The sequence below is a fragment of the Trametes versicolor genome (genome assembly GCF_000271585.1).
Source record: "Trametes versicolor FP-101664 SS1 unplaced genomic scaffold TRAVEscaffold_4, whole genome shotgun sequence".
NCBI classification, from domain to species: Eukaryota; Fungi; Basidiomycota; class Agaricomycetes; order Polyporales; family Polyporaceae; genus Trametes; species Trametes versicolor.
In genome coordinates this window covers 1,192,620-1,215,521 of record NW_007360324.1, presented here as the reverse complement: position 1 = coordinate 1,215,521, position 22,902 = coordinate 1,192,620, and the positions used below count along the sequence as shown (strand labels likewise).

Below are 22,902 nucleotides of genomic sequence, written 5' to 3'. Positions count from 1 at the left end.
GTGCACCCTGATTTTCTCCCCCGCACCGATCGGGCGGCAGCAGCTGCCTGTTGCTTTCAGTGCCACACCCGTTGCACAAGCACTGTCCCTCTACAAACAAACAGCTCAGACACGCACGCTTGCAAGCTGCCCCGATGTCCAGACCAGAGCTCCAGGCACCGCCTGAAATCGTACGCCCATCCGCTGACTCTTCGCGCAATGTTCTCACATCTGTTCTCGTAGTATTATGGCGACATTGAGGCCACAAAATATACCAACAAGTGCGTATAATCATGGCTCTCGTTCGAAAAGATTACCGACGCATCTACTGCAATGTAGCACCCGAGTGCAGCAGATCCAGGCCGACATGACCTACCGCGCCCTCGAGCTCCTCAACCTCCCCCCAGACGAGCCTGCCTTCCTCCTCGACATCGGTTGTGGCTCCGGATTATCTGGAGAGATCCTAGATGAGGAGGGACATATTTGGGTCGGCTGCGACATTGCACCCAGCATGCTAGGTGAGACTCCGTACGGTTATTCCCCTTCGCCGAGCGACTAAAGCATTGGAGGCAGAGGTCGCGCTGGAGCGGGAAGTCGAGGGCGATCTCTTCCTGCAAGACATCGGCCAAGGGTTCGGATTCCGGGCTGGCAGCTTCGACGGCGCGATCAGGTCAGTACCCTCCCTCTCCACACGCCCTTCCCGCCCGTATCCCGTTCTCATGCTCAAACCTCCGCCGTCCTCCTAGCATATCCGTCCTCCAATGGCTCCTGAACGCCGAAACCTCGCACCCCACATCCTCGCCCCCGCACCGCCTCACGCGCTTCTTCACCACCCTGCACGCCGCGCTCAAGAACCCCTCGCGCGCTGTCTTCCAGTTCTACCCGACCTCGGATGACCAGGTGCAGCTCATCACGTCGATCGCGCAGAAGGCGGGGTTCGGCGGGGGCGTCGTCGTCGACTTCCCGAACTCGAAGAAGGCGCGCAAGGTGTTTTTGTGTCTGTATGTTGGGGGCGGGGGCGGGCAGCAGCAGGTGCCGAAGGGGCTGGAGGGCGAGGAGGTGGACGAGGAGGACGACGGGCGGGCGTTGTTCGAGAAGAGGAGGGAGCGCTTGCGGTCGAGGGAGAAGGGCGGGAAGCGGAAGGGCATCAAGGACAAGGACTGGATTCTGAAGAAAAAGGAGGTGCGTGTCCCGATGCCGTGGTTTACAAGTCGATTGCTCAGACGTCGCCGCCGAATAGCTCTACCGCAAACGGGGAAAAGAGGGCGTACCACGCGACTCACAATATACCGGGCGCAAGCGGAAAGCTGTATTCTAGCCTCGCGCATCCCGTCTACTCACATCGCATCTTGCTGCACTCTAGCACACTGTACCACACTAAGTTATTCAACGGGTGGTGTGATAGATTGTATCGGTACTTTTCGTTCACTCTATCTGCGGCGCCCGCTCGACGAACAGCGTCCTGACCTCGCGCACGGCGTCGCGCGCCGTGCTCCTAATGAATAGGCCCTGCAGCGCCGCCATGCTGATCCTGCGGCCCTTCGCCGATTCCTCGCGCACCGTCTCCTCCACCTCGTCCGCCAGCCGCTTGAGCACGTCCTCCGGGATCCGCTCCCAGCCCTCCTGCCCCTCTTCTCCAGCGCCATAAAACCGCTCAAACAGGCTGCGCGTCTGCCCCGGGGACGCGTCGTCGATCAACACGGCGAGGTCGACGCGCCCCGGCCGGATGAGCGCGGGGTCGAGCCGCTCGGGGTGGTTCGTGGTCATGAACACGACGCGCTCCTCGCCGGACGCGACGCCGTCGAGAGCGTTGAGGAAGCCGGAGAACGTGACGGAAGACTGGTAGCCGTCCGCGGAGGACTGCACGCGGCGGTTGAAGGCGGCGTCGATGTCCTCGATGAGCACGAACGCGCGCTCGGGCGTGTTCGCGAGCAGGTGGATGAGCTTGTCGTCCGCGAGCCCGCGCTCGGAGAGGTTCAGCACGCAGATGTCGTAGTTGAGCGCGCCCGCGAGCGCTTGGATGAACGAGGACTTGCCTGACCCCGGCGGGCCGTGCAGGAGGTAGCCGCGGCGGTATGGAATGCCTAATAACGTTATTCAGTCGGTATGGAGGGCGGAGTAGATGGGTGGTACTTACCTCGGTCAGCATACCACTGCCGCCGTTGAAGGAATGCCTTGACGTCTTCCTCTATTTTCTCGGCCACGCCATCTTCCAAGACGACGCTCCGTATTGGCCGCTTGCGCCTTGGTTGTCCGAACGGTTTCCATTCAATACCCCATGGAATATTGATGACCAGTTTGCCTTCCTGCCCGCGAAGCGCAAGATCTCGTGCTTCTGAGAGGAGGTTCGCAAACACTTCCCGGTCGCGGAAGAGAGTCGTGATCGTGATCGTTTCCCAAGGCGAGCCGGTCATGAGGTTAGGCGATTTTGTCTCGCGCTCACGCTTGATCTAAACAGTCCGGTTGTTCGTTACGCGCTCCTCGCTTTATCGTACATATTCACTGACCTGCATCCATACTTTGCGGTATCGCAAGTAATGCGTCCCAGGTCCGGCGACGAGCTTGAACATGACAGACGAGCTGCCGTTCTTCCGCTGCTCGTGTATTGTCTGGACGCCAAGCTGGCGGCTACGCATCCATGTCGGGGCAGAGCGAATCTTCCACCACGGCGCACCGCCAGCCTCTGCGCGGGCGGACTGATGCGACATCCAGGTGAGGAAGTAGTCGTACGCCGGGTCTTTGTTGTTCATCTCGAGCGAGACGAGCAATTGTCGCCGGAGCGCAAACGCGGACAGTGTCAGACCGCGGCGGAGGACAGTCAAGCCGACGCCTAGACCCTACACGAGAGCATTATCCCTCAGGGTACGTCCCCCAGATAGGTATGGGACGAAAGCGCACCATTATACCAAACCCGGCTTGGAAGTATGGACTATGCTTAACGGTGGCCCCTTCAGTCACAGTGCTGCCCCGGCGCGCGAGAAGACGCACTTGTCATTTAGAATGGCCGACAGGAAGGAGTTCTGCGCGCCGTTCAGACCACCTGTTACAGGTACAGACGTCGCAGACAATGCTACGTCTGAAGGCCCGGCAACATGTTGGGTGGGTAGCGTGCTCGAACTCGCGGTCGCGCTTGGCTGCATTATGACCGCTTGGAATAAGAAGAGTTGTCGTAGCGGTGCGAGCACGAAGATGTGTTAATGTCGTATCCAAGCAGCCCGAAAAGACGCAGCAGCAACCACCAGACGTAGAGCGAGCAAAGCGGAGGAGAACGGGTTCAAGGCAGGGTCGCGGTGACGGAGGGACGAGAGAGAGACGCCGCGAGGGACGCGTTTGAGGCTTTACCGAAAAAGGCAGGGGGCACGCGACGGATATATGGACGCGACTTGGGCGCCTGCAACACGCGTTTTTGCTCCTTCTCCGTGCCAGATTCGGTCTCTTCCGCCACTGGCTCTTCCCCACACACCATGGTTCACAAGCATGCCAGCATCGGCGAGGCCTACACTGTTCTCGGGCTCGAACAGGTGCGTGAAATGATACACAGGCCAGTTCGCGCGCTGAGCAGTGGCGTTGGCCACCCCTACCGCAGGGCTCTACGCTCGAGGTCGTAAAGTCGACGTACAAACAGGTGAGCCACACGCGTTTGTTGCGTTCACTTTCGCGATGGTATTGACGCGTAATGCACTCTAGCTCGCGCTCAAAACGCATCCGGACAAGAACCCCGGCGACGCAGATGCGACCGCCCAGTTTCAGAAGCTGAGCGAGGCCTACAACGTACTCCTAAAGCACCTCGACCGCTCCTCTTCGCCACCCCTCCGCCACGCTCATCCGCATGGCCACAGCCACGGTCCTGGACATAGCCACTCCCACAGCCACTCTCATAGTCACTTCAATCCGTTCTTTGATTACGACGACTATGATGATGAGGACTACGACGATGAGGACGACTTTTTCGATGACGACTATGACGACTATGATTCAGGCTATGAAGAACATCTCGATTTTTACATGTGAGCTCCACGCATTTACTCCCGCACAACGTTCGTTGACACTTGACGGCGGCTCAGGTTCCTCTTCGAAGAGCTCCTGAGAGGTCGTGCAAACCGAAACGCCCAAGCTCGTGGGTTTGAAGCTCGCACATTTCAATAGCATATGTTGATTTTTCTTTAGGGTTCCACCACCATCACGAAGCCGACCAAGCACCTCATGAAACGCCCGACCAGTACACCGCTCGCTTGCGCATGCAGCGTGAACGGCAGGAGCAAGCAGCCAACCAGCGAGCGGAGGAAGAGGCCGCTCGTAAGGCCAACCAAGAGAGGGAACGCGAGCGCGGTAGGCTTAGGTTTATCAGATTGTTGCGAACAGTTACTGACAAGACGTAATTAGAGCGTCGCGAAGCGGACGAGAGACAGCGTATGAAGGCTTCTACCAAGAAGGCTGAGGCGGAAGCTTCACGCAAGAATGCAGAGAAGAAAGCGCGTGCTCTACAGGAGCAGCTGCAGGCCACGCGCTCCAAGACCTTCGCTGCTGCACGGCGCGGAGACGCTTCAGCTGTCCGCAAGGGTGTATGGGAAGACAACGTCGACGCTGCGAGCGGTGAGGTCCGCAAAGGTGCAGACGCCTTCGTGAAGTCGCCTCCTGCGGATCCGAAACAGACGCTGCTGCACATCGCTGCCAAGAATGGAGATGCCGACTTGGTCGAGTGGCTCGCCTCCCACGGTGAGTCGGGGAATGTCAAGCACGACATGTCAGATCGCTCATGTGCTCGCAGGTGCCGAGCCCGATGAGCGCGACGGAAAGGACTTGACCGCCTTCCATGTCGCCCTGGTGAACCAGCGTTCCGCTGTGATCCGCAACCTCTTCGAGTCCTACCCGCCAGATGACGAGGACTACGAAGCGATATACCGTTCACCAGAGGCCAAGTCTAACCTGGGCATCGCGCTCGACACTCGCGAGCCCGAAATGGTCTGGGCAGTCCTCGACAAGCACCTCTACACCAGTGCAGAGATGGACGAAGCCTGGAAGTCTCTGAACACGCATGCATACAAGTCCAGCGTCTCTCCAGCTGCCAAGTACGACGAGCTCGTGAACCTCTTCGTCACGTACGGCAAGTACGATCCTTCCTCCGCCAGTGCTTCCGCAGAAGAGCCCGCACCTTCGCCGCCCGCGCCGCCGCGCCAGCAGAACGGCAACCAATCGCGCCGCCCCCGTCCCACTGTCACTGTCGAGGATGCGCGGTCCGAGGCCGCGTCCCCCGTCTCCGAACACTCGCGCACCCCATCTTCAGCTTCTCCGTCAAACTTCTCCGGCCCGCGCCCCTCGCGCGGGAGAGGCAACCGCGGCAAGCCTTTCCAGCCGCGGCCGCAACAGCAGTCGTCACCAGCCTCGCCGAATGTCGACCAAGGTTCCTCGCCCTCTCCCGTCGACGGCGCCCCCCAACCAGGTCGTGGTCGTGGTCGCGCACGAGGCCAATACCGTGGCCGCGGCGGCCGTGGTCGTGGTCGCGGGCAAGCTGCCGGAAGCGCACCGCCGCCTGCTGCTTGAGAGTCGCTCCCCAAGTGTATCTGTTTTGTTGCCCTCTTTGCTCAGCATCAAAATGTACAGTCCGCTCTGCATCCTTCCGTCGCTTGTTCACTGCCCTGGTCTGCTCCCCACCCACCTTCCATGCACGTTTCACTGTGTCCATAGTTTCATATCTCTAGCTAGTTCTCCTCCATATTGCGCTGTCCATACACATGCTTCACTTCCCAATCCCTAACAACCACATAATAGTACATAGACATCGCAACCCTACTCCTCCTCCCGCATCTTGCCTCTTGCACCATTCCACGTTCTGCACACACTGTCCCATGTGTTACGTTACCGCCCCTGCATTTATTTAGAGTAGCCTGTGTACCTAGTCCCGAATGGCGGTAGTGTACCTGCCGTCGATACGCAAGTCTGTATCAGTGTAAATACTGTATCTCTGCAAAGCTCAATCGCAATCGCGCCTTGGAGGTTCACACCTGGGTTGACTGTTGCATCACTTCTGAACAAAAAGGTCTCTGAACGGGGGTGCAGCAATCAATTACTGTAGGTCTATAACAACACACGATCCTAATGTAACACTCCAGCACCGTGCTCACAGCAGCATCCTGCCCGCCCACCTCGGCATCGCTACGCACTCCCGCACGCTCTCGATCCCACTAATCCAGCTGATCAACCTCTCGAAGCCCATCCCAAACCCGCCGTGCGGCGCGCCCCCATACTTGCGCAGGTCCATGTACCACGCATAGTCCGCCTTGTCCAGCCCATGCCGCTCGATCGCCGCCTCCAGCAGCTTCAAGCGCTCCTCGCGCAGCGACCCGCCCACGAGCTCGCCCAGCCCGGGGATGAGCAGGTCGAAGCACGCGACGGTCGGGCCCTGCGCCCCCACTGCGTCGTCGTTCGCACGCATGTAGAATGGCTTGAGCTCCGCGGGGTAGTCCGTGACGAACACGGGCCCGCGGACGAGCTCGTCCGCGAGCCAGCGCTCGTGCTCGCTCTGCAGCGCGCGTCCCCACGCGGGCGCAAACGTGAAGGCACGCGTCGCGTGGTGCGCCTCGAGCGCGGCGATGGCCTCGGTGTATGTCATGCGCGTCCACGGCTGTGGGGCGTCGGCGAGCGCGGCGAGCTCTGGGCGGCGGTCGTGCGGCTTGCCGCGGTGGAGGGCGGCCATGTCCGGGCTGTCGAGGTGCGCGCGGAGGACGGCGCGGAGGGCGCCCTCGACGCCCGCGCAGATGTCTTCGACGGAGGAGGTGAAGGCCCATTCGGCCTCGAGCATCCAGAACTCGGCGAGGTGCCGGCTTGTCTGGGAGCGCTCGGCGCGGAAGCAGGGGGAGAGCGTGTACACGCGCGAGATGGCGGATGCGACGGCTTCGAGGTGGAGTTGGGAGGAGACGGTCAGATATGCGGGGTGGTTGAAGTATTCTGAGGGTGAGGCGTCGGTGGTGGGAGGTGCTGGAGCAATCTGCGTGGTGGTGGAAGAGGAAAGGGACGGGGAGTCAGAGGAAGCGACGATGCGGAAAGTCTCGCCTGCGCCTTCGCAGTCGTTGGACGTGATTATAGGTGTGTGTATGTGGACGAAGCCATTATTCTGAGAACATGAGTACGCGCGAGACATGAAGGAAAAATGTTGGCCCACTTGGAAATAGTCGTTTAATACTCTGGTGGTGGTATCACGCAGTCGCAGCATGGCACCGATCTCGTTGGTGCGGGCGCGCAAGTGACAGTGGTCCCGCAAGTATTCTACTGTCAAGGCTTGTTTTTGCATGGGGTATGTCTGCATGTACAATTAATCTCGGCCATAACAGATGATAGGGCGACGTACTTTTGGATCACATTCCCCGATCACCTCGACGTCGGAAACAAGCAGCTCCTTAGCCTGACCTGCTCCACGGCTGTCTGTTAACGTCCCTGACACCCGTACACTTGCGCCATTGGTCAAACTGGTGCATAGATTCATAAGTCCGCGCGGAATTTCCCTGGTGCTCCGACGCACCGTTTTGCCAAAGTGACGTCTTTGAAGACGGCTTGGAGGCCGGCCTCGGAGGAGCCATCCGAGATGACGGCGAACACGAGCTGCTTCTGCTTCCGAATGGACTTCACCCAGCCATTGACATGTATCGCTTCGGCAGAGGGCGCAGGAGGGTGAGAAAGGAGCTGGCGGATGGTGGGGGGCAGGGAGGCTGCTGAAGATAGAAAGCGGCGCGCGAGCATAGTGCGTCGAGTTAGGGAAGCGCCCGGAGCGCGTCATGTCGCGCGAAAGTGTGGTTACAAAACAGGAAGGTGGTGTGTTTGGCGCGACAAGTCCATCGGGAAGGAGCGGTAGCTCCGTATGATGTCAACCTTCCCATGACCTTCTCATATATAAAGGTTGAAGCTACGGTAAGGGAGGGGGCCAGTCGCACTCACTCTTCTACCAACTTCTACTACACACTCACCACCAAGACACCCCCTTTTTATATCTACACCCATCATGAGCCACCTCCTCGCACCCCAAGAAGAGAAAAAGGACACCCGCGTGTCTCAGTCCGAGCCCGTTATCACCGATGCCAGCTTCCTCGTACCCCCTCAGGAGGAGAAGTCTGCTCACTCGACGAAGAATGTGAGCGGCCAGTCATGGATGGTGCCGCCGCAGGAAGAGAAGGTCGATACTGCTGCTCTTCGCGGAGAGAAATGTGCGTCGTCCTTAAATGTGTAGCTGACTACAAGTGTTCTGACCTAGAGGTATACCAGCACGCGTAGATAGAGGTGAGGGCCGCAATCCCTAGTCCCATGCTTTCCAGAGTGCTCATGCATCCTGTGCAGCTGTCGACCGCTTCGAGGAGCAGATCAACAAGCGAAGTTTCGAGAGCGAAGCCCCTGGGGAAGTTGACGAGATTGCTCGGGACAAGCAACAGAGGGATTCAGTTCTTTCTGGCGCAGCAGGTGTAACGGGCGAGGATGTTGGAATTGCGGAGAAGAGTCGCTTGGTTTAAAGGGGAGCTGGAGAAGCAGAAATCAATGGAGGTGTACCATATCATACAATCTGTATCACTAGCATAAACCCGCCCGACATAAGATCTGTTAACAAGCTGTTATGGAGCTTGAAAGTGGCCGCATTGAGTGAGCGCATGATGAAGAACGTTGTTGGCGGCGGGACTAGGCGCCCGCAGCTGTGTCTTTGGGCGCACCAGGAGCAAACACGCGCAAACTCGTCCTTGACGCGAGACCCTCACCCACTCGCTACATACAGCCCCCTCAATCCTTACCTCGGTTCACACTCCTCTTGCTTGCACATCATGGGTCGCTTAGCAGAGATGCAAAGGAAGCTCCTCGAGGTACGTCTGTCCAGCATTCGCAAGCAAGCGTATCTGACCTCGTACAGCAAATGATGGGCCCGGAGGCAATGGGTGTATCCAACGCCAACCTCCACTGGTCCGACGAGAAAGTATGCAAGAACTTCCTCTGCGGAACCTGCCCCCACACCCTCTTCACCAACACAGTGCGTTCCCTTCCCCCACTTCTTGCGAAGCGCCACTCACAGAGCCCGTGCAGAAAATGGACCTCGGCGCATGCCCCAAGTCGCACACGGAGCGGCTGAAGACCGAGTTCCTGGCCGCGCGCGAGGCGAACCCGACCGACCCCATCTTCGCGCGCTTCCAGACGGAGTACGAGTCCAACATCTTCGCGTTCGTCGACGAGTGCGACCGCAGGATCCGCGCCGCGCACAGGCGGCTGGAGAAGACGCCCGAGGAGAACGCGAAGACGACGAACTTGGTGCGTCCTGCCCGTGCGCGTGCTGTGCTGCGTGTTGCTTACACGTGTTCTACAGATGAGGGAAATTGCGGAGATCGAGCTTGCCATTCAGGGTGGTACCGAGAAGATTGAGACGCTCGGTGAGCAGGGCAAGGTGGACGAGTCTATGAGGGAGATGGCGGCCATTGAGGCGTTGAAGAGCGAGAAAGCAGACAAGGAGGTGCGTGTCCACTGTACCTACGACCTGCGCAGGAAGCTGACACGTCCTTACAGCGAGAACTGCAACAACTCACCGACACGTCGGGCGCGTCTGGCCACCAAAAGCTCCGTGTCTGCGACGTTTGTGGTGCTTACCTCTCCGTCCTCGACTCCGATCGTCGTCTCGCCGACCACTTCGGTGGTAAGGTACGCTGCTTATTTGTCCACTTCTTCGTTAAAGCAGTGCTCACATTCTACAAGATGCATTTGGGTTACCACGAGCTCCGCAACATGTTGCTGAAGTTCAAGGAGGAGCGCGAGAAGCGCAAGGCCGCGGGCCAGCCCATGGGACCTCCCGCAGGCGTTCCCGGCTCTGGTGCGCCCCCAGGTGCCACGCCCGGGCGCGGCGGAGACCGCGACTTCCGCTCATCGCGGGATGACTACCGCGACCGTGAGCGGGGCGGTTACGGCGGGGGACACTCGTCGCGATACGAGTGAGTGCTGTCGTTTGTATGTCGCGTGAGGCATAGCTGATGATGTGTGTGTGTGCTTGTGTTGCAGTGACCGGAGGAGAGAGCGCTCGCGTTCGCCTGGCCGCCGGAGGTACTGAACGGAGAGGCCGTCCCGTTCGTCAGACCATCTTGTTGCTTCCCTTGTGGTGTCTATTATCCTTAGTGTATTGTAATATCATTCCTCGTCTGAGGCCCTGGACGCTGACTCCGTGGAACGAGACCCATCGCATAACGATGGATATACGGCGGCATTACTGTGTGGAGTACTTAGAGTGAATGTAAGTAGCAATGTGCTGTAAGTCGTCGTCCATGAAGTCCGGATTATTTACCCCAACTCTTCCAGTCAAATCCAGCGCCCTTCTTCTCCCTCTCTTTCCCCCTCCCGCCCTTGCTCAACGCCTTTTCTACCTTGCCTTTCGTCCCCACCGACGTCTTAGCCTGTGGCTTCGCCTCCGCAACCATCTCCAACCGCGGAGTCGTCACGATCGGTGCAGACTCCCGCCTCTTCTCCTTTGCTTTGTCAGGGGGCTTCACAGAGCCCCGGGAGACTGGCAGCTTCGTCTGGACTTCTGTCTTGGGCGGAGGTGGTTTTGGCTTCGGCGCGTGGTGCGACACCGGCTTGTGGTTAGCATTTGGCCAATCGGGGACGGGGAGCGAGGTGATGGGCTTCAGCTTCTTGGACGGCCGTGGGGTCTCGGCAGGTGTTTCTGTCGCGGTGGTGCAATGGTTTGCGCGCTCGGGCGCAGCGACTTTGGGAGTCGGCGGTGCTGCCTTGGGTGCTCCTGTCGGTTTAGGCTTGGACGGCCCGGCTGTGGGACTGACATTCTGCGGGACAAGGTTCGAGGCAGAACGACGCGATTCTGCGTTCCGCGGACCTTCTCGCCCCGTGGCCGCAGCTCGCGCTGGAGACGTCTCCGTAGCCTTCCTCTTCAAGGTCGGCTTCGAGGTCAGGGCGGCCTCCTTCTGCCTCCCAGCTTGAGCTGCACGCGCGAAGGGATTCACGCGCCCCGGCATGACCATCCGCACCTGTGTGCCTCCCCCAGCCTTCTCCTTCCCCTTGGAACCATCTCCGCGGCTTTGTACCATGTTGACTAGACCCTGGATGCTCGAGAGCGCATGCATCTTCCGCCGCGCCTGGTCCGTCTGAGCGGGAGCCGCGTCGTCGAGCCCGCTGCGCTTCCGTTTGGGCCCGTGCCCGTGCCCAGACCCGGACGCGAACACGCTGTCCGGCATCCCGTGCAGCGCACTCGCAGAGGACGCGGCGGCCCTGGAGGCAGGCTTCACGGGAGGGGCGCTGGGGAGCGCGCTCCACGGCGGCGGCGGGCGGAAGAGCATGAGCTGATCGGCTAGACCCTGGGGCTGCGGCTTGAGCGAGGGGATACGGCGCAGGAGGAACGTATCGCGCGGGGCGTTCGGGTTCTGCTTGTAGAACGCGTCCACGTCCCGGCCCGTCATATACTCGCGCACCTCGTCCTCGGCGACTTCCGTCATCCAGCTGTTGTCCTCTTCCGGCTGGGGCTCTGGGATGGGGGGCCGCGGCGCGGGGCCCTCGACTTGTGGGCGGGTGTCCGCATACCACGGGTGGGAGGCTGACACGACCGAACCAGCGCTATAGGCACTCTCGCCGTCGCTGAGGTCCGCCTCGGAGTTTCCGCTGTCAGCGCCGTCGTCGTCATATGCGGGGGATGGGGGGCGGGCGGCGAGAATGGTGTCGAACGTCTCCTCGTCCTCGGAGGGAGTTTCCTCGCGAGCGGGCTCGTAGGGCAGGAAGACGTCCCTGCGTCGTCCGATGAACTCCATAGGGCGGTGGTCATCGTCGTCGGTGTCGCGGTACAGGTCGTTGAGAGCATACTTGTTAGGGTGTACAGGTGCAGCTGTATGGTGTAGCTTATTGACGTCTAGCACAAATGGCTTCGGATGTGAGAAGATCGATCTGTGCTGTCCGTCCGTGCTTTCTGCCCAGCGGTACAAAACAGAGGTGAGGGAACTAGGATGGAAAAGGGTTGTGTCGGTGCAGGCTTTGAAAGGCAGATTAGGGTCTCGCCAAGGCTGGCAAATCGTGCCTCGCAAATCTAAGAACCATGTACTCAGCTGTGGCTATGTACCTTGTAATTATATTGACATGCGTACGCACCGACGACACTGAGCAACGGAAAGTGCGCAAGCAAGGGAAGTATTTTGTTGTCGACGTTGATGCAGTCCCGTAAGTAGAGGATGCGTAGACCCCATGGCCCGCGGCGTTGCGCAGGATGCGTAGCGTCCGCCTCGCTCCAGTTGAGGCTCTTGGACAGCCTGCTGATGCCCCAGGTTCCTACTGCGGTGGCGCTCGCGTCAAGAGCAGCGAGGGTATGTAGCTGGCACAGCTGTATAATGGTGTCGTCCGTGAGTACTTTACACCGCCCAAGAGAAAGGGCTGTTATGAGGGAGAAGTGCTTCGTGCTCGGGATCGTCTGTAAGAGAGGCAGGTACGCGTCGGATAGCGGAATCGTATAGTGGCGAAAGTCGTCTGGCAGCCCTTCGTATACTTGCACTATTACGGCCCAGAGACGCGGGTCGACGGGGGACAGGTCGAAATCCTCGTCGGACTCAGCTTCGTCGAAGGGGCGATAGCTGGGGATGAGTGCCGAGAGAATGTCGAAGTGGCTGCGGGACCACGGAGCCTCGTAGCGCAATCGCGCAACCCCTAGAGCGTGCATTTCGTCCGGGTATTCCGCCAAGGCTTTAATGCAGAAATAGGCAAGTGGCGGGACATAGCGGAGCCTCACGTCTGGAGGGTGTGGGGACTGGTAGGGCGGGCGGATGGTGGACGGTGCGCGGGGTAGCTCGTACTGGATGATGGTGGTGCAAGCATCGTCGGAAGCAAGTTTGGTGTTTTTCTTGGGGTCCCAGAGTACAATCGCCTTGTGGTTCATGTCATGGGCGTCGTGGAGGTCGTGAACAAGAGCGGATGTGGCGCTGAGCCGTCGCGTTGATTCCGACGCGTCGCGACTCGACGCGCGCGCGCAGCATTGGGCGCCTACGCGGTGTGACACGACGCGTTTTGGGTGCTTGTGGAGTCCGCGGAAAGTTAGAAGTGTACGAAATATACGCCTGTTCTCCACAGTAAATTCGCCACGGCTTACCTCCATGTCGATGCAGAGATTCGAGATTCGTTGCAATAGAAAACCAATCGCAGCGAGGTAGAGTGGCAGAGGTAGTAGGCCATAGAAGACAAGGTACACAAATGAACTACTTTTGCTCTAGTTTCTTGACTGCTTCCCGAGTGCGGACGTAGTTCGCCCAGAACACCTGCCAGTCCGACTCCAACGTACCCTCTCCCGGCTGCCCGATGCCTCCCGCCTTGTCACGACCAACCCCAGCCCATCCCAGCGCCCGCTCATAGCACTCCAACGCCTTCGCAGGTGCATCGGGGGACTTGCTCCCTTCCGTAAGGACACCGATGAGGTTCCACGCCTCAGCAGCGGTTCGCCGTGCGTCACGTAGCAAGTTCTTCGCCGGGCCATTCATCGACTTTGACTTGGCGTATTGCTCGGTCAACGGCGTCTCGGACGCGGGTGGGTGAGGGATCTTCGAGCCGGGAGCGTCGGGATGTGTAGGCGGAAGCCCGGACAGAGAGAGTGCCACACGCTCCGATGACTCGGCGGCACGAGTGAGCCAGTCGACAGACGTCGCAGGCTTCGTGCGGAGCGCGTACAACACCTCTGCGAGATGGATAGCTATGATGGAGGAGCGGTGTAGGATGTAGAGGCAATGAAGGGCCTGTCCTGGCGAGGCGTCGTCGAACGACTGGGGCGATGGGATGGCGCGGAGAAGGTTCAAGGAAGACTCCTCGGCAGCTTTCGCCTCGCGGAGCTGACCGGTCGTTGCGTAGAAGGCGGAGAGGGATACCAACGTTGAAACCAATGTCCGCTGAGCCAGCGGAGATGTCGGAACCGTCTCCGGAACTATTGGGTGGGCGTTCGGAGGCGTGGTGTCGTCCTTGCCGGCAGCAAGCTCGATAGAACGAGCCCACCAGAACAGCGCGTCCTCGGTGTCGCCAAGTCGGCGGTTGAGGTCGCCGAGTTTCAGCGCAATCCGAGCGGCTTGGACGCCCTTCCCGGCCACATTCGACCATACGCGCTCGTATTCCGATCGAGCCTCGTCTAGCGCATTGCGGGTGCCCATTCGCGAGATGACGTCGGCGCGGCGAGCGAGCAGAGAAGTGATAGTCATGGGATGTAGCCGTCCCTTGGCATTTGCTTGCTCCGCACCCTCTAATGCGAGACGGAGGAACTCCTGGGCGTACTCGAGTGTAGCATGGATAGGAGCAAGCGTCGCACCCTCTCCGTTCCGTCCGGTGAACGCTTTGGACGCGACGACGTTCGTGCTCGAGCCTGTGCCCCAGTAGAGCACCATCCATGCGCTCCGCACGGCGTGTCTTCCCGTGAACCCAAGGCCGGGGTCTGTGCCTCCTTTCGGTGAGCCCGACCACCTGTCCGCTTCCACATCCCACCCCCACTGCTTCGCGTCCTCCTCCGTGTCCTGTGCAAGCGCGACGTTCTCCACCCACATGTGGGCGCCTTCAAATGCGGTCCATGATGTGACGGCTACCACGACGATCCCGACCGCGGTGTACTTGATGAACCTCCGGAAGAAGTCGACCGTAAACATCGTGTGGGAGGCGAAGCTGTCGTTCAGGTAGGGCGTGGGCCGCACATCGTCTGGCAGCGGCGCAGGCGGCTTGTTCTCGCTCGACGCATATCGTCGCGCGACGAGCCGGGGTCGAGGGGGGACATAGCGGGGGAGGCCCGCAGGGATGCGCCGGCGAGCTCTTGAGAGCATCATCGAGAGTGAGGCCCGTTCCTGGAGGCGCTCTGCCGTGACCCCGAGTAACGTGCGTGATGCATCCACGAGATCGGCGATCGAAGCGCGTCGCGTTACTTACCGGACGCGTCACGCACGGGCGCTGCGAAACACATCTTGTCTCCGGACCACGACGCCCGGCAGACCACGCACCCTCTGTCTTGCTGTCTCTGCTTTGCGTAGTTATGAAGTTCTTTATTGACGACCTACCTGTAAGTGCCTTCACGCCCGCGGAGATGGTGTGCTGAGCTGCTCTCACAATGCTCAGATAATCTTCCCTTATGACCGAATATATCCCGGTATGGGTTATGGACATGAGCTGCTATCTGTACATGCTCACAGACGTCTGCAGAACAATATGCGTACATGTGTGACCTCAAACGTACGCTCGATGCGACAGTGCGTGCTCCTGATTGCCCGCTGTAGGTTCGTCGAAATAACATCACTCTAGGGACACTGTCTGCTCGAGATGCCGTCAGGGACCGGGAAGACAGTGTCTTTGCTATCTCTCATTGTATCATATCAACAGGTATAGCCCACATGGTTTTCCCATAGTTTCTCCGCTGACTTCGGCCGTGCAGTTCTACCCTACGAAACGGAAACTAATTTACTGCTCGCGGACGGTCCCTGAGATCGAGAAAGCCCTTGCGGAACTCAAACGTCTGATGGATTACCGCAAAGAGCATGCGGAAACGGAAGAGCAGCGAGAGAAGGAAGCCAGCTTCTACGGCATCGGCTTGACAAGTCGGAAAAACCTTTGCATACATCCCGAGGTCAGTGCAACTCAGGGCCACTGACAAAATCGCCCTCACCGTGAACGTTACATCGTCCTTGAGATGTTGTCGTGGTTGTCTAGAGCAGGGCTGAACTTTTTCGCAACATCTAGGTATCAAAAGAGAAGAAGGGCAAGGTGGTCGATGCTCGATGTCGAGACCTCACAAACGCCGCCGCCTGTCAAAAAGGCCGCGAAAATCCTGGGTCTGTAGACCTTTGCGACTGGCACGAGGTCGGTCGGAAGAATCAATAACGTACCACCTTACTAAACGTCCAACAGGAGCTAGGCAAGTTGGAGCCTGGCAACCTGATTCCTCCAGGCATCTGGACCCTCGCCGACGTCCTGCAGCACGGTCGGGACAACCGTGTATGCCCATACTTCCTCGTTCGTCGCATGGTAAGTGTTAGCGGAATCATTCTGCCGTGAGCACATGCCGATATGCATGCTAGATGCCGTTTGTGGACGTGATCATCTACTCCTTCCACTACCTGCTCGATCCGAAAGTCGCGGAGCAGGTGTCCAAGGAGATAACCAAGGACGCCATCGTCGTGTTCGACGAGGCCCACAACATCGGTAGGGGACTCCGGGGTCATAAGTGGCGCTCGATGACAGGACGCTAACCGCTTATAGATAACGTGTGCATTGAATCGCTGAGCATCGACCTCACACGGCCGATGCTTGATTCGGCTGCACGAAGCGTCGTGCGACTAGGGGACAAGATCGACGAGTGAGTGCTAGCCGCTCCACGAGGAGGCATACGGCGGTCTGATCGGCATTCCAGAATTAAGAAGACCGATGCGTCCAAATTGCAGGACGAATACATGCGATTAGTCGAAGGCCTGCAGGAGGCCAACGACGCGGAAGACGCCTTTGTGTCTAATCCCGGTACGCTTCTCCCCACTGCCCCTATGGCCCCCGAATCACCGCCCGCGGCGCAACCTTATTGACCGCTCGGGCATAGTGCTCCCGGAGGACCTGTTGAAGGAGGCGATCCCTGGGAACATCCGCAAGGCTGAACATTTCGTGGCGTTCCTCAAGCGCTTCGTCGAGTACCTAAAGGTGCGTCAGGCGTCCCACTCACGTCATCGCGCCGCGCCCCTGATTGGTTGGGATGCGCCGGCCAGACCCGCATGCGGGTGCTGCATGTCGTGGCGGAGACGCCGCTCTCGTTTCTGCAGCACCTGAAGGACATTACGTACATCGAGCGGCGGCCGTTACGGTACGTCGTCCTCATGTCCGTTGCCCGCTTTCAGAACGCATCGCCGATCAATAGTGTGCGCCAGTTTCTGCGCGGAGCGCCTGCAGTCGCTAGTGCGCACCCTCGAGGTCAACCGCGTAGACGAGTTCTCGTCCCTGCAGAAGGTCGCGAGCTTTGCAACGCTCGTCGCCACGTACGAGAAAGGCACGTTATACCCTTTAGCCTTTGTCCTTTCCGCCCGCTGATTGGCCCGCAGGCTTCCTCCTTATCCTCGAGCCGTACGAAACGGAGGCTGCGACCGTCCCGAATCCGATTTTCCATCTTACGTAGGTCGTTCCGCACTGTGCGTGCCGCCCCACCGCCCGGCTCACGCTTGCCTGCCACAGCTGCCTGGACCCCGCCATCGCGATCAAGCCGGTGTTCGAGCGGTTCAGCACGGTCGTCATCACCTCAGGGACGCTCTCGCCGCTCGACATGTACCCGAAGATGCTGCAGTTCACCCCGGTCGTCCAGGAGACGTACGCCATGTCGCTCACGCGCAACTCGTTCCTGCCGCTCGTGAGCGTCCCCGCGCCCTCGCGCCCTCACTTCGTGTGTATGGGCGCCCGCTTACCGCTGACCCGCCCGTGCGCCGCAGGTCATCACGCGCGGGAGCGACCAGGTCGCGATCAGCTCGCGGTTCGAGGTGCGGAACGACCCCGCGGTCGTGCGCAACTTCGGGAGCATCCTCATCGAGTACAGCAAGATCGTGCCGGACGGCATCGTCGCGTTCTTCCCGAGCTACCTGTACATGGAGTCCATCGTCGCCGCGTGGAACGACATGGTGTGTACGTTTCGTGGCGCGCGCGTGCATGCGCTGACAGGTCGGCGGTTAGGGCATCCTGAACGAAGTCTGGAAGCACAAGCTGATTTTCGTCGAAACCCCGGACGCGAACGAGACGAGCATCGCGCTTGAGAATTACCGCAGGGTGCGTGGCTTCGGTGGATAGAACCCCACTTTGTCGCGCTCGCTCTCGTTGCTAATTACGCTTACACCCGGACCCTTTTTCTACACACCGCAGGCATGTGACAACGGCCGAGGCGCAGTGCTGCTGTCTGTCGCCCGTGGCAAGGTCTCCGAAGGCATCGATTTTGATCACAATTACGGCCGTGCGGTCATCATGTTTGGGTACGCTAAGGCGCCTCACTCTTCGCGGCGGGGGCGTGGACGCTGACCGATTTTTGCTCGAAACAGCGTGCCGTACCAATATACCGAGAGCCGAATTCTGAAGGCGCGGTTGGAGTACCTCAGAGACGCGTACCGCATCCGCGAGTCCGAGTTCCTCGGCTTCGACGCGATGCGGAACGCCGCACAGTGCGTCGGGCGTGTCCTGCGCGGTAAGACCGACTGGGGTCTCATGGTCTTCGCAGACAAGGTGCGTCCGCCCATCCCCGCCCTGGACACCCACTGACGGACGCCTCGATAGCGGTTCGCGCGGGCGGACAAGCGCGCGAAGCTGCCGCGGTGGATCAACCAGTACATCACCGAAACGGCGGCGAACCTGTCGACGGACATGGCGCTCACGCTCTCGAAGCAGTTCATGCGCGTGATCTCGCAGAACCCGAACGAGAACCAGACGGGGATCTCGCTCTGGACGCTCGCGGACGTCGAGAAGGCGCAGGCGAAGCAGCGCGAGCTCGCGCTCGAGCAGGAGGCGGAGCGCCGCGCGACCGCAGCGAAGGCGGCGGCGGCGCACGGGGACGACGGGGAGGACGACGACGAGTACGGGGACGGGGGGCTGGACGACGCGGCGGTGGGCGCGCTGGACCTCGACGTATGAGTAGCTTGTCGCTGTCTACTACGTGGTACAGAGGGAGAGGGCGGGAAATATACACTGCGATATACAAGGAGAGGACGGCGTGAGGACGTGAACGAGAACAGGAGCGAGGACGGGGGCGGGGTCAGGCGGCTACGGGCACCGCGGGCATTTGGTATCTACCTGTCGGTGCGGCGCACAGTTAGACTTCTTCCGTGCGGCACGGAGAGCGGGGGGCGTACCTCGTGCGTGATGATGCGCTCGGGTTGGCTTCGGGGGCTGTCAGGGCGCGAACTAGGACCGCAAAAGGACTGGAGACGCACGTATAGTAGCGGCGGCAGCGACACTGGGTGCCCGAGCCGGGTGCGCCGCAGGTGGCGGGGTGGGCGGTGCTATTGTAGCAGTCGCGGGAAGCGCAGTCGATGTTGGTCTCGCCGGAGAAGGTCAAGTGACCGCACTTTGTGGCCTTCCATAGGCGCAACTGGCGATGGCACATCTGCGTGGCGGGGGCGGTGATTGGATCATGAGCCGGGATCTGCACGGCAGCATCTGCGCGGACGCGGGGGGCACGGACGCGGACGGGAGGGGGGCTTCGAGGACAAAGCGGGCAACTCACCACGGGCGCTCTGCGCGTCGGCGGAGGTAGGAGGACGCGGGGAGTGGGAGATTGGGTGATGGTGGGTGCGCTCGCGCGCAACGCGGTTTATGTTCGTCGTCGCTGATCGAGAACTTCGCGCGATTGCGATCGGGGGCTTGCAGATGTAGGTCCAGCCACGAGCCGAGGGTGGAGAGCCTTCGCCCGGGGTGGCTGACGCTGCGTGGGCGGGTGGGGGCCTGTGTCTGTGCGGCGTGCGGCTGGCGGTGGCTGGTGGGGCTGACGAGCGTGTGGCAGACTCGGACGGGGGGAGGAAAAGGGGCAGGTGCGAGCTGGGTGGGTTTTTACGAGGGATGGATATGTGCATTTGGAGGCGGGGCGGAGAGCTGGGACGCGGGAGCGCAGCCGGGGAGCAGATGATGGCAGCGCATGGGGACGAATAGAAATCGCTGACCCGGCCTGTGCGCCGTCTGTGCCCCGCCAGAAATCCATTAATGCAAATACAACGTTCGCTCGAGTCCCCTTCAGATCGAACCAGAGCCCGCCATTCCGGAATCTGCGCCCCGCGGCTGTGTCCCCAGACCCCGGACAGCCCCCGACCCTGGGGTAGATCGCCCCGCAAAAAGGGGCTCCTTGTATATCGGTCTCCTCTCCTTGTCGCTCGTCCATGTTTTTATCCTGCACAAAGTGCACCGTGCGTCCCACGACGCTCGCGGCGAGCAGAGAAAGATGAGTCGCCGAGCAACGTTCAGACCAATTTGATCCCGCTCCACGCGCAAGCGCCCGCGTCAGCACCGCACCGTCGCGCACTGCAGCCCATCCTGCATTCACAGCCGCAGCACTCTCTCCCTTGTCTAGCGTCCTCCTCAGCCGCTCGCGGTCTTTCTTGTCGCCGCACACTCCCGCCCAGACATCAGCGGCATATGTAACAACAGGTCCTGCTCGTACTGGCGCGCAGAGTCGACGCCGAGCGGTTCGGCTTGCTTGGCCCTTGTTCCGTTCCCCGTGCGGCTACGAACCTCGTCGTCAGCTCCTCCCAGCCGCCAACACGTTTCACGACCGATCGCAGTCGTAAAATCCCTTGTTCGACGGACACCAGCCCGCCCACTGCCCGGCGCCGCCCCAGCAGCCTTCTCCACTACACATGCCGAGGCGCTTCAGCCTTCATCTCGTGCTGCTTGACGTCTCTCCCAAACCTTCGCGTCCCAGACTAGGCTAGATACAGCTATCCGTTCATATCACCTCTCCCCCCGTTCTCATGCAATTTATCATCGCCCAGACAGGCATCATTTAACCGTGATTCCGGGCGAGCTCTCCGCGTGCATCTCTCCCTCTTCCATCCCGTCGCACCTCCCACTGCACGCACTCCGCCAGCGCCCACCGCACCCGGAGCACCACGCAACGTCTGTTTGCCTACAGCCCGCCCGCGCGCCCGTCTGCCGGCCTGTCAGCGCCGTGGCATTTTCAGTCGAACCGCACAGGTACCCCTCCCGTTACTCGGCCCCGTGCATGCACATCATCGTTGCTGCGTCGGGCTGCCGGTGTTTCACCCGTGCCGTTAGGGCAGGCACTCCGTCCAGTGCCAGTGCCTGCACCCACCCGACCCGCACCGCCCGCCCGATCCGTTCGCTTGCGTAAAATGACCGTCTGCAGCTCGCCGCACCTCTTCTCTTACCTCCTACCCACCTCCAAACGTCACGACCGCCTCCAACGCCACCCGCCCGACGCCGCCCAGCCCACGCGCTGCGTGTGGCAGCCTCTGCGCGCGTGGATGCACGCCCCCCAAACCACGCCCGAGCTTTCAATACCACAGCAGCTGTGAATAATCCGCTTGTCACGGTACGGTGCGTCCCCAAATATCCCGCTTCGCATACCTCCCGCTCCTCCGCGCCGCGATACGACGCCTGCCTGCGGCCAAATCCCCCTTTTATTCCCTCGCTATCTAGCCCGCTGCCCCGGCTTCCTGCGCCCAAACGCCAATTGGCCAAGCCCGAGCAGGTGGCAGTTCTCTCCGTCGCCGTCTATGGCCAAGCACGCCCAATCTTCAGCCGTAATTGCTCTGTGAGTAAGTGTGCATCATCGATATTCATGCGGTCTGGACCGGCTGCCCCAGCGTCCTTCCCTAGGGAACGTCCCTCGGAGCAGCCCGACCGCCTCGCGGCGGCGGGGCGCACGCAATGCAGCAGCAGCCCCTCCCACCACCTCACGAACCTCGGCTGGCCGGAGCTTCGCAGGACACGTGCGCGGATGCGCGCCGCCCTGTCTTCCCCTGTTCCCAGCGCTCGCCCAGCGTCCGCACGCGCATCTCGAGGATGCGCGCGTCCTAGGATCAGCGGCCTGACGTGCGTCCACCCGTCCAACTATAGCCCCCGGCCCCGGCAGACAGCTGCTCCTGGACGGGCCAAGATGTGGACGGCTGGCACTGGCTAGCGCGCACGCTTCCGAGTGCTCGCCCCCCACTCAGGCTTCCGTCCCGAGGGCTCCGGCCGCTGGAGGATGTGCGTTCCGTCGCCGCTTCCGGCAGCGGCGTCGTAGATCCCCGCGGTGGTCGTGGTCGCCCGTCTCCCTTTGCGAGGGCGCCAAGGTTCCAGCGACCGCGGCGACGGACAGTGCGCAGCCGCCACTGCCACCACCGCGCAACCCACCCAAGAACGCCTGCCGCTGGACGAGCGAGCGAGCGCCGCGGAAGGACAGCGGACAAGGAGGAGCGCACCCGAGCGGCACGGCATTCGCTCACGCACGCTCGGGAGTCGGGACACGGCGACGGTGAGCCCCCGTTCCTTCTTCTTCGCGACATACCGTACCTACCTTGTATATTCCAAACCCCGCGACCCTGGTGGGTGCTTCCGTGCGGGGTCCCCGCTGGCACCCTCGCCACACCCGCATCAGGTTCGCGATTATCATGGGCGATATCGTGACCCATGGGGTGGGCCCCTTGTATACGTATGCGTATCCGCCCGTGAGCCGCGGCCCCCATCGCGTCTGCTCAGTCCCGAAAGCGCGAGCGAGGCCGATGCGCACGCGGTACGTACACGGTACAACGGCGGTCGTCCCGGTGTGCGTCTTGTCTCTCTCCCGGGCGAAGCGAAGGGTGCGTGCCTATGTCATCTTGGAGTCCTGCAGCGCCACGCACCTGCTTCTCGTGTCCGCGCCCGCCCATAGCCACTGGTCACTGGCCGCCGCTTCGCAGCCGTGAGCTTGAACCCGAATATCATCATACACCGCGAGCAGCAGCGCCCCGAAGCACGCCCTATCCGTCCGCCTCTCGCCCTGCGCCCTGCGAATACACAGAAGCACGCGGACGTCCACCGCTTTGACAGCCGAGGATTGCCGGAGAACCCACCCACCCACACAGGCCCTGCGCGATCACACCGCGCTGGGCTCCCAGCCCAGTGCTAAGGCCCGAATGAATATGCATATGTACCCCACCCCTCCCATGTCCCTCCGGAGGGGCGCTTCTCCCGTCCCGCTCCCCAGATCATCGGCGTGCGTGCGGCGAGAAGACTCGGAATTCGATGCGCGATCTGCAGCAGCTGCAGGCACCTCGCCGGGCTCGCCCCCTGCGTGCGTCATCCGCCGAACTCTACGCTCGGGCTCGGGCGCATTCCGCAGCGCAGCTGCCGCGGACGGACGCGGCCGGGGCTATCGCGCATTCAGCCTTGAACATCCAGGGCGCAACCCGCAGACATCCCTGCATCCCCTCGGAACCTCGAGAGCGCGCGCGCGGTCACGCCCCCGCACCAGCTTCCCAC

General features: G+C 60.9%; 9 protein-coding genes across 9 annotated transcripts; 5 read left to right on the top strand and 4 right to left on the bottom strand.

Annotated features, from left to right (window-relative positions):
* Positions 1-102: 102 nt before the first annotated feature.
* TRAVEDRAFT_27987 (uncharacterized protein) lies at positions 103-3,043 on the bottom strand. The gene is made up of 10 exons (XM_008037910.1): positions 2,968-3,043; positions 2,878-2,908; positions 2,487-2,816; positions 2,117-2,429; positions 1,220-2,063; positions 726-1,161; positions 553-649; positions 319-497; positions 223-260; positions 103-170 (listed from the first exon to the last, which is right to left on the bottom strand). The coding sequence occupies exons 2-5, from the start codon at positions 2,878-2,880 to the stop codon at positions 1,405-1,407; spliced, it is 1,305 nt and encodes a 434-aa protein (XP_008036101.1). The 5' UTR covers positions 2,881-2,908; positions 2,968-3,043; the 3' UTR covers positions 103-170; positions 223-260; positions 319-497; positions 553-649; positions 726-1,161; positions 1,220-1,404.
* Positions 3,044-3,443: 400 nt separating this feature from the next.
* Positions 3,444-5,720, top strand: TRAVEDRAFT_70796 (uncharacterized protein; the record flags this gene model as incomplete). The annotated part of the gene is made up of 7 exons (XM_008038550.1): positions 3,444-3,500; positions 3,566-3,604; positions 3,667-3,986; positions 4,044-4,096; positions 4,147-4,308; positions 4,363-4,695; positions 4,748-5,720. The coding sequence occupies 7 exons, from the start codon at positions 3,444-3,446 to the stop codon at positions 5,518-5,520; spliced, it is 1,737 nt and encodes a 578-aa protein (XP_008036741.1). The 3' UTR covers positions 5,521-5,720.
* Positions 5,721-6,097: 377 nt separating this feature from the next.
* Positions 6,098-7,713, bottom strand: TRAVEDRAFT_19094 (asparaginyl-tRNA synthetase; the record flags this gene model as incomplete). Its single annotated transcript, XM_008037803.1, has 3 exons — positions 6,098-7,276; positions 7,325-7,442; positions 7,496-7,713. The coding sequence occupies 3 exons, from the start codon at positions 7,711-7,713 to the stop codon at positions 6,098-6,100; spliced, it is 1,515 nt and encodes a 504-aa protein (XP_008035994.1).
* Positions 7,714-7,972: 259 nt separating this feature from the next.
* On the top strand, positions 7,973-8,474 carry TRAVEDRAFT_45639 (uncharacterized protein; the record flags this gene model as incomplete). The annotated part of the gene is made up of 3 exons (XM_008038095.1): positions 7,973-8,174; positions 8,233-8,247; positions 8,305-8,474. The coding sequence occupies 3 exons, from the start codon at positions 7,973-7,975 to the stop codon at positions 8,472-8,474; spliced, it is 387 nt and encodes a 128-aa protein (XP_008036286.1).
* Positions 8,475-8,777: 303 nt separating this feature from the next.
* Positions 8,778-9,930, top strand: TRAVEDRAFT_45638 (LUC7-domain-containing protein; the record flags this gene model as incomplete). Its single annotated transcript, XM_008038094.1, has 6 exons — positions 8,778-8,816; positions 8,864-8,980; positions 9,034-9,255; positions 9,311-9,454; positions 9,508-9,639; positions 9,694-9,930. The coding sequence occupies 6 exons, from the start codon at positions 8,778-8,780 to the stop codon at positions 9,928-9,930; spliced, it is 891 nt and encodes a 296-aa protein (XP_008036285.1).
* A 2,101-nt stretch (positions 9,931-12,031) lies between these two features.
* On the bottom strand, positions 12,032-12,856 carry TRAVEDRAFT_165144 (uncharacterized protein; the record flags this gene model as incomplete). Its single annotated transcript, XM_008038549.1, has 1 exon — positions 12,032-12,856. One exon carries the CDS (start codon positions 12,854-12,856, stop codon positions 12,032-12,034), a length of 825 nt encoding a protein of 274 aa, XP_008036740.1.
* A 225-nt stretch (positions 12,857-13,081) lies between these two features.
* On the bottom strand, positions 13,082-14,746 carry TRAVEDRAFT_145739 (uncharacterized protein). Its single transcript, XM_008038548.1, has one exon. It carries the CDS (start codon positions 14,592-14,594, stop codon positions 13,173-13,175), a length of 1,422 nt encoding a protein of 473 aa, XP_008036739.1. The 5' UTR covers positions 14,595-14,746; the 3' UTR covers positions 13,082-13,172.
* Positions 14,747-14,971: 225 nt separating this feature from the next.
* TRAVEDRAFT_119749 (DNA repair helicase) lies at positions 14,972-18,579 on the top strand (the record flags this gene model as incomplete). Its single annotated transcript, XM_008038547.1, has 20 exons — positions 14,972-14,998; positions 15,055-15,085; positions 15,139-15,185; positions 15,238-15,315; positions 15,368-15,559; positions 15,673-15,792; positions 15,841-15,957; positions 16,011-16,134; positions 16,192-16,288; positions 16,343-16,446; positions 16,523-16,620; positions 16,686-16,780; positions 16,845-16,986; positions 17,036-17,085; positions 17,146-17,317; positions 17,397-17,582; positions 17,635-17,727; positions 17,821-17,927; positions 17,994-18,174; positions 18,226-18,579. 20 exons carry the CDS (start codon positions 14,972-14,974, stop codon positions 18,577-18,579), a joined length of 2,415 nt encoding a protein of 804 aa, XP_008036738.1.
* A 3,511-nt stretch (positions 18,580-22,090) lies between these two features.
* On the top strand, positions 22,091-22,582 carry TRAVEDRAFT_27983 (uncharacterized protein). Its single transcript, XM_008037909.1, has one exon. It carries the CDS (start codon positions 22,164-22,166, stop codon positions 22,344-22,346), a length of 183 nt encoding a protein of 60 aa, XP_008036100.1. The 5' UTR covers positions 22,091-22,163; the 3' UTR covers positions 22,347-22,582.
* The last annotated feature ends 320 nt before the right edge of the window (positions 22,583-22,902 follow it).